Source organism: Notolepis coatsorum (genome assembly GCF_963971535.1).
Source record: "Notolepis coatsorum genome assembly, chromosome: 13".
Lineage (NCBI taxonomy): Eukaryota > Metazoa > Chordata > Actinopteri > Aulopiformes > Paralepididae > Notolepis > Notolepis coatsorum.
The window spans coordinates 59188812-59202066 of record NC_140177.1 but is presented as its reverse complement, the minus strand read 5'-3'; the positions used below and the strand labels follow the sequence as shown (position 1 = coordinate 59202066).

Below are 13255 nucleotides of genomic sequence, written 5' to 3'. Positions count from 1 at the left end.
TTCAATCAGGACCGAGGCACCACATACATAACGTCAATAAACTCCTTTTAAATATGTTGTCATTATGGTAATATCACATTGTCTGTTTTGGTTTGATTAAAACTATTGAGGATATTAAACAAATCATTTGCACAATTCTGGCTGAATCTAATTTCCCCCAAAAACCTAGTATTAAAGTTCCAGTGTCGGAGCAACTAGGGCTAATAGCAAAATGGAAATGCACTGTATAATTATGTGGAATGACTCTCTACAGAGAAAACATACATTTCCCCCTCATGTAGGGATAACATAACTATAATTAATATGTATGCCAATATTGTATAAGAGGGAGATGTTTAAAATCGGGGTTGAGTTTTAGAAAACCACTTGAATTTATTATATTGTGGTTCTTGTGGTTTCATACAGTAGTATTTTTTCCAACCCATTTCGTTTCGTTTTTTTTTATTGATTACATGGTCTTTCTCCAGCATATATATCATAAATATAAGAATCATATTTCCTCTAACCCCCACCAGAGGAGGGGCGGAGAATTGTAGGCGTGACCTCTACTGACCCTGAAACCTCTGGACAGGTGGGCGGTAGCCCCCGCGCCCTGTCCGTTTTGGCAGTGACTCCTCCCCCCCCCCCCCCCCCCACCCCCAGCAGGGATCTCAGGCCATGATGAGCAGCTGGGTCGCAAACACTAAGCACATTAATATCTTCTTAATGATAATAATCATTATGGCATAAGCACCTTCCCCAAAGTGGGACGGCTCGCTGAATGTGCCAGGGTAGCATCATCGTTGTCGTTAAGGTAAAAAAAACAGGGACGAAACGACTCTTTTAATGGCCAGCAACTTACTGCCGCCGTGATAATGCACCCCTCTAATGCAATAATGTGATAATGAGACACACAGAAGGTGTTCAGAAAGGGACCAAAAGACTCGGTGAATCCAGTGAGAGAATGGATACATAAAATATATCAATGCTTAACATGGTGCAAAAAGAAAAAAAATATAGATAGATGTGTATAAACTAAGCAAGATACAGTAAAATACAGCTCTCATTGTATTTAAAAAGGACAATGCCAGCAATTTTGACATGCGGGTCCTTCCAAGTCATTCTTGTCTTTATACAAAATGTATGTGTCACATTCTTTTTTCATAGCCTTTTACCATTACTGATACATTTGGTAGGTACCAGTGTTTTTCTTCCTATTCACCATTGCCATAGGGTTTCAGTGGATCTGAAAACACATATTTAACAGCCACATAAGCCCAATAATAATGACAATAACCTCAAATGCCATGTTGGCCTCTGAGGTGCATTTATTTCCCTGAAAGGTTGCTCTGTTGTGCCTTGATACGGCATCTAAAAGAGGAAGGCGAGGAGCTCCTCCTCAGTTACAGTAGTGCATCACGACTGAGATGGGTTCATGTGGTGCTGAAGATACACGTACATTTGCAGACGCACTGGACACCCACGGCAGTGGTGAGTTGGCACCATATTTTTCAGTAATACCGCAATATCATGACAAATAACGTAATTGCATTCACGAAAGAATGACTCGGGACCCACATGTGAAAAAAATAAACACTGGTGTCGTCCTTTAATTTAACCGGAATGTGCTCCAACAACGACAGACAGTACAAACTCGGAGTCTTTTAAAAAAAAAACTCTCCAGAATTCCATGACGCTTCAAAGCCTTTCCGTGCTGGACCCGCTTCCCTGCAATTTGCCTCCCCGAGCATCCCAATCCACGAGGCGCCTCTTGCACAGTATTTCCCATATACCCGCCTCATTTAATATAACTGTCAGCGTTCACCTATCATACGCCATTATCTGTCTCATCCACGTTCATTATTGAAGCTAATGATCTGTTGTCCTCTCTGCTCCCCATTGAAGGAGGACTACATTAAAAGTCTCTTACTAACTTAATTAGTAATTATAAATGTTAAAGATTAATCAGAGAGAGAGTGGCTTAAGGTTCGGGTCTCTAGGCGGCGGCGCTGGGACAAATGGAGAGACAGAGAGGCCACGTCGCCTCGATGTTCACGCCCAGCGAGACGCAAGTGGAACAAGACAAATGGAAGAGTGGAGGTGTGTGTTGGACGTTTTAACCACTAATGACTCTCTTTGCCGTGTCCCTCTTTTTAACCATGCATGGGTGCAGAAAAAAAGAACACTCACAATAACAATAATGCTACGAAGCCAAACAAATCCACGTGTACAGTAAGAGCACGTGCACCCCTTACCGGTTCCCCGGCTGTATATGTGCTTTGCTCGCTTCATATCACAGCGGGGCAAATTAACATAGACTGAAATTAACTTTAGATCTCCCCGGGTCGACGGTAAGTAATTTTATTTTACTGACTCAGAAGCTACATAACATCTGGGCCACTTATTTTGTCAAACACGTATCCCTGAAGTTGTTGAAATGGTCAAAACTTTCTGGGGGCTGACATCTTGATTCGAACGTAATATTTGTTATTTTCACTCCTCAGTCACATTAGATTCATCATGGCGGCACCCAGTAAACAGGCAGACTCTCTCCGTTGAAGGTTGGACCATTTCAACAACTTCAGGGTAAGTGTTTGACAAAATAAGTGGCTCCGGATTTACGTTTAGGCAATATGAAATCCTTCTGAGCAAGTCAAATAAAATGACATGATGTACCGTCGCCCGGGAGATCTTAAGTTCATTTCAGTCTATGTTAATTTGCCAGGCTGTGATATGAAGCGAGCAAAGTGCAGCGGTACAGCCCGGGAACCAGCCAGCGCACCCCAAGATGCATTTTGTGATTCGATGTGAAAGAGAAGCCGCCTATTCTCGGTCCTTGCCCCACAATGGTGGAACGAACTTCCCTCCACTGTTAAGACAGCCGAAACCCGACCAATCTTTCACTGTCGACTAAAGACACTTCTTATCAATACCTGACTTTTTTTTTTAAACTAACCCTAACTAACCTTACTGTCATGCACTTGTCCTAATATACTAACCTACATTGTAGCACTCAGCACTTTGATGAACATTGTTACTCAGCTGATAGAGTTGTACCCACTGACTTGTCGTACAAAACTTGTAAGTCGCTTTGGATAAAAGCGTCAGCTAAATGACAAAATGTAAATGAAGATGGGTTTGTGATACTGAATCTGACGACCCTTTAACCAGCCAATATGGTAGATCTATGCTATATTACTGCTTGCACCATAATCTCCAGTATGAATACTTTCTGTAGTGGGGTTAATGTTGTTAACTGTGTTTAATATGCTAACCTATGGCGCATGCAGCACATTATCTCATTCTAACAAGGTGGAAATAGATCCCCTCAATTAAATCCTTGGTGTACACCGGTTCGTTACTAAATCTGCAACACACTGACAATTCCAGCTCAGCTGCGCCATCCACTCCGCTAAATATATAAGCACTGATATCAACATTAATGCTTAATAACCAATAAAGCTTTCATCCAGGGAGTTCCTGTGCGATTCCCATTAATGAGGGGGGGAATCGCCCAGGACCATCTCCCTGTGTTCCGGAGCGTGTTGTTGATGCTCAAGCCGGGGGGAGGAGGGGGAGGGGGGGGACTCTTGGCAGAGGAGGCAAAACAAGGAGGAACTTTTTGCTGAGCTGAGTTGTAGAGGAATGGTGTACGACGTGTTTATAAAAAAAAAGAAAAAAAAAGAAGAAGCTGTCTAGCTTCACCCGCGGAGTTCAGGGATCAAGTCAGACTAGACTTCAGAGTGAGAAAAGAGAGACTACACTACTTTGATCTGACGAGTAATCAGATTGTTCACATAGGGGGAAACCTCTGAAGAGTGCGAGCCGACAGTATGCAGCGAGTGTGTCCATCACACTCCACCACATGGACTCAAACCTAACCACCTCTACAGAGATTCTAAAAAGAAGAAGACCACATTTGGCGTGAACGTGCTTTCTTGTAAACATTTTATTTTTTATTTTATTTATCATAGCCGTTCTACTGTACAGAAAAATGACGATGGGTATCCATTTCATAGCTCTGCCCGCCTCTCTGTTTTAGAGGAGAAATGTCGGTGCTTTGACTGGAAGCAGGGAGTGCTATCACACGAGACACACAGAGTGGGGTAATGGTGGGGGGCTGGCCGGTGGCCCGCAGCACCTGAAACCTATTAGAGAGCTTTGGAACATTCCACAGGGTTCCTCCACTGTGGCTAGAGGGCATCGTAAAGGTCTTCACAGAGTGGGCCAGTGCTGCTCAGACGCCCCCACCCCCCACCACAGAGCTGACATACAGCCAGCAAGGTGAAACTCTAAAGCTACAAACTGCTAGAGAAGGAGGGGACGGAGAAACACTAAAGCTACAAACTGCTAGAGAAGGAGGGGACGGAGAAACACTAAAGCTACAAACTGCTAGAGAAGGAGGGGACGGTGAAACACTAAAGCTACAAACTGCTAGAGAAGGAGGGGACGGTGAAACTCTAAAGCTACAAACTGCTAGAGAAGGAGGAGACGGAGAAACTCTAAAGCTACAAACTGCTAGAGAAGGAGGGGACGGTGAAACTCTAAAGCTACAAACTGCTAGAGAAGGAGGGGACAGTGAAACGCTAAAGCTACAAACTGCTAGAGAAGGAGGGGACAGTGAAACGCTAAAGCTACAAACTGCTAGAGAAGGAGGGGACGGTGAAACACTAAAGCTACAAACTGCTAGAGAAGGAGGGGACGGTGAAACGCTAAAGCTACAAACGGCTAGAGAAGGAGGGGACGGAGAAACACTAAAGCTACAAACTGCTAGAGAAGGAGGGGACGGAGAAACACTAAAGCTACAAACTGCTAGAGAAGGAGGGGACGGAGAAACACTAAAGCTACAAACTGCTAGAGAAGGAGGGGACGGTGAAACTCTAAAGCTACAAACTGCTAGAGAAGGAGGGGACGGTGAAACGCTAAAGCTACAAACTGCTAGAGAAGGAGGGGACGGTGAAACTCTAAAGCTACAAACTGCTAGAGAAGGAGGGGACGGTGAAACGCTAAAGCTACAAACTGCTAGAGAAGGAGGGGACGGTGAAACGCTAAAGCTACAAACTGCTAGAGAAGGAGGGGACGGAGAAACGCTAAAGCTACAAACGGCTAGAGAAGGAGGGGACGGAGAAACGCTAAAGCTACAAACGGCTAGAGAAGGAGGGGACAGTGAAACACTAAAGCTACAAACTGCTAGAGAAGGAGGGGACGGTGAAACGCTAAAGCTACAAACGGCTATAGAAGGAGGGGACGGTGAAACGCTAAAGCTACAAACGGCTATAGAAGGAGGGGACGGTGAAACGCTAAAGCTACAAATGGCTATAGAAGGAGGGGACGGTGAAACTCTAAAGCTACAAACGGCTATAGAAGGAGGGGACGGTGAAACGCTAAAGCTACAAACGGCTATAGAAGGAGGGGACGGTGAAACGCTAAAGCTACAAACGGCTATAGAAGGAGGGGACGGTGAAACGCTAAAGCTACAAACGGCTAGAGAAGGATGGGACGGAGAGTTTCTAAAGCTACAAACTGCTAGAGAAGGAGGGGACAGTGAAACACTAAAGCTACAAACTGCTAGAGAAGGAGGGGACGGTGAAACTCTAAAGCTACAAACTGCTAGAGAAGGAGGGGACGGAGAAACACTAAAGCTACAAACTGCTAGAGAAGGAGGGGACGGAGAAACACTAAAGCTACAAACTGCTAGAGAAGGAGGGGACGGTGAAACTCTAAAGCTACAAACTGCTAGAGAAGGAGGGGACGGAGAAACACTAAAGCTACAAACTGCTAGAGAAGGAGGGGACGGAGAAACTCTAAAGCTACAAACTGCTAGAGAAGGAGGGGACGGAGAAACACTAAAGCTACAAATGGCTATAGAAGGAGGGGACGGAGAAACACTAAAGCTACAAACGGCTAGAGAAGGAGGGGACGGTGAAACACTAAAGCTACAAACGTCTAGAGAAGGAGGGGACGGTGAAACTCTAAAGCTACAAATGGCTAGAGAAGGAGGGGACGGTGAAACACTAAAGCTACAAACGGCTATAGAAGGAGGGGACGGTGAAACACTAAAGCTACAAACGTCTAGAGAAGGAGGGGACGGTGAAACTCTAAAGCTACAAATGGCTATAGAAGGAGGGGACGGTGAAACACTAAAGCTACAAACGGCGTTAGAAGGAGGGGACGGTGAAACACTAAAGCTACAAACGTCTAGAGAAGGAGGGGACGGTGAAACGCTAAAGCTACAAACGGCTAGAGAAGGATGGGACGGAGAGTTTAGGAAACAACAGAAATATGGCGTCGGTTGGTTGTATTGTTATTAGCAGGAAACATGACTTGCGAACAGGTTCCCTGGTGAGACGCAAAGCTGATGAAAGATTTTCAAAATATTCACTTGCAAGGAAATTTGTCTTTCATAAAGGAACAGTGTGATTAAAACATCCACTGTTGGCAAACCGTGCAAGACTTTTATCAAGTTTCGATCAAACGGTTTGCCATCTGGACTTATAACAGCGGGGGGCCCAACAGTGCACTGACACTAAAAAAAACAAACACGCGTAAACACACGCAACCCGCTGCCAAATCTCACAGAGTCAGCCTCGTCTTCACCACTGTCCGTGTGTGTGTGTGTTGTGTTTTCGGTGCTACCAAGGTCCATCTCTTTGGCCGTGTCTGTGTCCATGCCTCAGTGTTATGCTCTGTGGGTTTAGCTCTATGGGTGTCTGTGGCCTCTCCTCTGGCCGCCCGTGTCCATTTGCTCTGCGGGTATGGCAGGCCCGAGCTGACAGATGGCCGCCCCCTCTCTCCACTCCGCTCCGGAGTAACACAGTAACTGGTTTTCCTCCGCCGTTGACCTTGCCACAGCCAGCCAGCGATCCAGGCTGGCACTCCGCCTGTCGAACAGGAGGGTAATGAAGTCCAGCGCCGCTCACATGATTATTAAGGCTTTGACGCTGGGGGGCCTTTCAGCGCTCCACCCCCCCCCCCCCCCCCCTCCCCTTCCCTTCCCCTGTCTGCCATTCACACACCCAAGGTTTTGATGAGAATAGTCATTGGTTACACAGCACTTTGGAAAACCATTTCTATGGCCCATAAAGAGAGGGGGAAACTTTTTTGCAGTTGTTTTTTTGCAGCTGTTTTGGTGTTTGTTGTTTCCCCCCCCCCAGTTGTTTTGGTGTTTTTTTCACTGATAACCGTTGCCTTTCTATGTCCTATGAAGTCTTACTTCGTGATGATCTTCCAAGCCCGACTGCCTATGGATTTCGGTAGCAACACGACGACAACTGTTATCGCAGCCCGTCGTGCCAGGGCAGACACCGACTGACAAGTACCGCGCTAAACTCCGATCCGATGAAGATATCTGTCACGCCGCTATTGGTGGTGACAGCCTCTGAAAGCCGCACGGCTCCGCAGCAGCGCACCATTTCGCTCTCCCTGTAATTCTCCCCGGCCACAGGCATCTCCAGGCACGCTCGGAACCCGGGTCCCGCCAGGGTCGGGCTGGGATTTGAGAGGTGTGGGTTGCAGCTCTGACCTTTACTAAGGCAGAACTGTCTGTTTGCACTGCTCCCATAAGCCCCCCTCCCACTCAGACTGCTAAGCAACCCCCTCGGACCACCGAGGCCCCGGACTGCGCATGCTCCCCTGGCCTCCGTGACATCTGCTGGCCCCCGGGGAGGCGGAGTAATGCAGAGGTTAATTCTGATCATCCAGTATTTATGGGGCACTTCAGAACAAGGGTTGGCATTAACACTCTAAAGAAGACATCCCTCCTGTATATCAATAAAACATAGCCAGGAGCACAGGAAGAGAGCCTACCTCTACTCCGGTCGCCTGACTTACCAACTACACTTCCACAGTGGAACGCTGGGAGTTACACGGGCAGAAGCCCGCGTTAGATAACCCCGAGACCACTGTAGATCTTAGGCAAATTGTATCATTGCATTTCGCTGGTAATTGAGGCCACGGAACAGTTCACAGCGAGAGGACACAGTTTGCCAAATGTATCCAATAAAAAGAATTGCCCCCCGAATCACCATGGTGACATCAGCCATCCAATTGTAATGCAGCAAGGGGCGGAAAGTGTTCACGCAAGGCCTGTGCAAACAGGGCGTATGAACTGAGAGCATCAGATATTTTCTCACATGTTGGCCTAGTCTGTGAGGTGTGGGGAAATGTCAAGAAAATCAATAGATAAGGACCACATCAGACTTGAGCTTGTCTGGCCTAGCAACAGCATCCCCATGGTGATGTCAATTACCTCTGCTTTACAACCAAAAAATAAAACACCCCGCGCACAACAGGAAGAGCAAGGCGGCACTGTAAAACGTTGAATGCGGTCGCCTATAGTTAAAATTGAGGAATTTATAAGAAACTTTTTTTTTTTTTTTTTACATGGCAGAATGGAGGTATGTAGTAGGTAACACCTCCGCGAGCTAATGTGAGAATCCTATATAGCCTTTTTTGCAGCTCCCTTCTTTCCGCTCTCCTCGTGGACGTCACATTAGTCAGAGAGAGGTATAATGTAACGAGCAGGAAGGTGCACGTAATTGCATATTAGCAACAACACACTCGGCTGCACGGGAGGTGACTGCACTAACGAACAGAGAGGCGTTATTAATCACCAATTAATAAAAGCAGGCAGAAATCACACTCTGTATATGCCACGCATGGCTTCCTTTGTTTCCAGTGGCTGGCCCAAGCCCGCTTCCTTATTTATTTCATAAGATTGATCCCGCTCCTCAGCCATGTTGACTATTGGGTTCCGACTCCGAGCCAGCCCCATAGGAGTGGAAGCAGAGCGTTGGCCATGTTTGTTAGCAGATTACATGTGTACGTGTTCTATGAACGAGTCGCAGGGACCGGGGAGGCGCTGTTGAAGATAACTAATCAAAGAGGATTATGGGAAAAGAAATAAATAAAAACGACCATATTCTGTTTGCACAACACGAGTGGAAAAGCACTTATGGTGTAGTAAATGTGTTACCACCAGAGTAGAGACAGTGATGGAGACCATGTAATCAACATACACTAGCCAAGCTGCTCCAGAGGCCCCGAACAAGAGGATATGTGTCAAGGATAATTCGCGGCCCTTGGAAAGCAACAAAACAAGCTTTTTAGCTCCAAATACTGTTACAGTGTGCCTCCTGGTCTGCTCCATCACTAACAGCCAGCACCGTGTGTGTTGCCAGGTTGGCGCTTGGCTATTATGAAAATGGCAGAGGTAGATAGAGAGGGGGAGGGAGATAGAGAGGGAGGGATAGAGAGAGGGAGGGAGATAGAGGAAGGGAGAGAGAGAGAGAGAGAGAGAGAGAGAGAGAGAGAGAGCGAGAAAGAGAGAGCAGAGAGAGAGCAGGGAGAATAGGGAGAACAGGGAGGATGAGAAACTGGAGGAGGGCTAGAGGCCTCACGCTCGCCCTCCTCTCCAGCTCTGTAACGGCCCACAGTGCCTGCTTCACACAGAGCGGCCAGCTGTACAGCAAATGTGCCTTCCCCTCTCCGCCCCCGGACCCCTCCACCCCTCCGGTGCCCCCCTCTGCCTGGGCCGACCGGGCCACCGGCTCCTCTCTGTGAGAGAGAAGGCTCCTCCCTGACTTGGCTTCAGGCTCAATGCTGTCACCGGGCCCAAAAAAATCCGTAGAGGTGACCCCGAAAACCACTCTCTGTAATGCGCCCGCTGCCGTTTTGTTTGTTTATGATTGTCCTTCTGAGCGTTGCCACCTTTTTGGCCGGAGCCGCTCGGAAAGGCGGACCAGCGAGCGAGATAGAATCGGATTGAGGGCGGATTCTAATGGAAAACGGCAAGAACACCTTTCACCTTTAAAGCCCCTTAAGGGCAGAGCGCCGCGCTTCAGAATGTGTCAGGGTTCCTGAAATCCGCGCAGGGACATTTTGAAACAGTGAGATAAATGGGTCAAACGTGGCCCCCCCCCCCACCCCCTCATCCCCCGCGGGGCTCCAAATGTCATAGTTCACAGTGGGGTCAGAATGAAGCACTAGGGTGCGGCGATGCCCCGCTGGTGGAACCAAACAGGCTTATGTGACAATGAAAGTCCTTCAAAAGGTACAGTGCTCTGTGAAAGAAGATAACTTTGCACAAGCATTGGTATTTGAAATATCATGTTCTACACAATTAGAACAGATGACTAGAGCAAAATCATTATGAGATGAGGGGAGGGAGGAATTCTATTTCCTTCTCTTCTAAATTTTTTTTTATCGCAAACAAATAAAGATACAAATAAAGGATTCGATAGAGACTGCAACAGCTGAAAGCGCTATAAATCTGTGTGTCTCTGGAGAAAAATCGGACACCCTCAATTCTGTAAGTGTGCCATGCCAAAAAAACTCTAAACTAAAGAGTGGCCAGCTGTCTTCTGGCCTGCTATTAAATTGCTCCTTGGATGGTGGCGATATCATTTTTTTCTCCATAGGAGTATCACACCAGGTCCCCAAACAGGGCGACCAGCTGTACAGCAAATGTGTACTGATCCATCTGGGCCCTAGCAGGCTGCGGCCTCCATCTTGAGACACGTGGGGCCGTTCACTGGCTTTTGGCCGGGGCTGGTTGGGCAGCACATCCTCCCGCACCCAATGACCACGTCCCTACCCTTTCATTCACCTCCATTATCATGTTAAATGTTGAGTGGCGAGGCGCCGCAACTGGGCTTTTTTCCGTGCGAACCGCGGCTGCCGTCGCCGGAGCATAATATCCATGCATCAAAATGCGCTGGCAGTCGTACAGATGAGGCGGCCACGAGCCCTTCGGTCCGACGGGGAGGGAGGGAGGAGGAGGAGGAGCGAGGGGGGAGGCGGAGTGCACTTGGCTTAGGGAGACTATTGTATTACAAAGGCAGCTGAGATGGACCTGTCTGGGGGTGAGACGGGCTCGGGTTCTGTTGTTCCATACAGTTAGCACTATGGTTATGTCACGCCACATCACTATATATAGAGTTATCTGTGTGATGTGACACCACGGAGCGGGGCATGGGCGAAAACAACACCCCTATGAATCCAGCGTCTGGTCCATTACCTACACTAATAACGCTGACAGCTGAGCGGAGATGACCCCCAGCCCCCTGTTTCCCCTCTCCTGTGCAGATGGCCATTAAAAAAGAGAAAGTGTCCCTTTTTTTTTAGCAGGAGAAGGTATTTAGAGCTTTTTCCAAATGAGTACTTTTTTTTCTCCTCTCTGCGATTTTTTTTGGCCCAAATTGTCTTTCCAGTAATTACAGGCTGGACCGAATTTAACCCCCATTGTCGATGAGGGAGCCGCGGCTATAAAACCCACCAAAGACAGACACGTCCGGCGTCGGAGGTCATAACGAGAACACGCCGAACGCGTGACGTTTCCAACCACGTCTCCATGCTTGTATTCTGGATAACAATCATTATTATTTATCAGTGTGTTGTTTTATAATCAATTACTCTGTAATAATTGATTTCCTTTTTAAATATATATATATTTTTTAATATACTTTAAAAGAACGGATCACATGTAAAACAAGCAGCAATTTAACGGAAATCCTTTTTAAGAAAAAGATTAAGCTTGTGATGTTTTTTTGGGCCGTATAAGAATGAGAACATGAGAAAAGTGAGACATCAGACAATAACCCAATCACCTATCCTCCTGTTATCGTAAGCTGTCTGGATTCCACTATGATGGGGGAAACGGTGCGCCTCTGTGGCTGAAAGACATAAAATAACCAGTAGGGGGGTTTGTTTTCTACCCTCCCAGTGAGCTCCGTGCCTGCACACTCTCGGCCCATCTCTCTCCTCCCTTGCACATACACCGCGGCATCGAAATCACAAATCACATGCCACTGATTGTTTATGCACAAACAGTGTGTTCCTGATAGAATTGCCTACCAGTCCTGATAGAATTGCCCGCCGTGTTTAAATTCACCTGTGCCTAGGAGCGTGTCCCAAACAAAGAGGCGGTTTGGTTCCAGATCAATGAGTTCTCTCTCCCACTGAAGACACCAGATAATGCAGTGTAATGAAAGAGCTGCCAAACGAGCTGAATAAATGAATGAATAAAGGAAGGTGAGACTGGAATTCAGACACCTACTTACTGCAGGCAAGAAAGCCTTGTTTTTCCAATTGTGTATTCTCCACAAATTATTCTGCCCGCATACGAGTGAAAAGCAAAAGTGAAGACATTTTGAAAAACGTGCGGTACACAAGCTCTTTGGTTGAGAATCCTGGTGAGAGAAATCATTCTCTCAAGTCATTTGATTGTATAACGAATCAGTAAGATGGAAGAATTTTGAGATCAATCAATCAAACTATTTCAATTCACTGACGAAAGTCTCTCAATGTTGACAGCGGAGAATAATGCATTCAAACCGCTTAGATCCCAGCTGACTTGTTAACTAAATGAGCACAATGAGCATAACAAAACAAAACGGGGATGTGAAAATATATTGTAATAATAATTGTGGGTAATCTATACAATTAAAAAGTATTTCAACCACAAATTAGACAGCACTGTTTTGGAATGAGTCTGCATTCAACTCTGGACTGGCATGTAAATGTATTTCAATTATCTTAATGTTTTGACTGGTGCAAGCTACCTTCATTCCCAGGAGGTTTGTCCTTGTGAGATACTGCAGAAGGCTACAGGCATGCACATGTATGTTACGACTGACATGCATACACAAACATCACGGAGAAGACTGACTCAAAAGATGACATAAAGGATGCAGTCCACAATCCCAAAAGAATGTATTCTGAAAATGTTTGATCTGAATAGCAAACAGTATATGCTTAAATGAGACGGGTGAACTGTTTCACCGAAGAATCATATGCAACACTTGAGTCAAAGCTATAATAACATGAATACTCTCTTTCTAACATTGCCGTGCAATTGTGTAAATTACATATAATAACAACATGAAGCGAGTGTTCTATAGCCAATTATATTGCTAACCAGTCATGCAAAAACTGATTGTAAGTCAAATTAAATATCATGGCAAAATATTTGTCCAGAAAACATTATTTTCCATACTGAATATGCACCCTTACATGAAACATAAAGACTGCATGACGACAATGGAGAACATGTAATCATGTACATAATGATGATGACAAATAGAGTCTCCTACCCAGCATGTGGTTGGCCACGTGGACTTGGATGTCCCATTCACTGTAGAAAACCATCTGACATTTGATGCATTGGTATGTCTTCTTCTGAAAATAAGAGCAAATGGGAAAACATGCCTCTGTTTAATACTTTTTTTTTATAGATCAAAAAGAAAGAATTCACATTTATTCAAAAAATAAATTAATA

General features: G+C 46.1%; 1 protein-coding gene across 4 annotated transcripts in view; it reads right to left on the bottom strand.

Moving 5' to 3' along the window:
• Nucleotides 1-13255, bottom strand: part of LOC311239075 (zinc finger protein 521-like) — a 108629-nt gene that overhangs the window by 33609 nt on the left and 61765 nt on the right. For 3 of the 4 annotated variants that reach the window (XM_084327304.1, XM_084327306.1, XM_084327307.1), the window contains exon 5: nucleotides 13071-13155. In XM_084327304.1, the coding sequence (XP_084183430.1) occupies nucleotides 13071-13155 (85 nt within the window). The remainder of the gene's footprint in view (nucleotides 1-13070; nucleotides 13156-13255) is intronic. The other variant, XM_084327305.1, reaches the window with a different exon arrangement.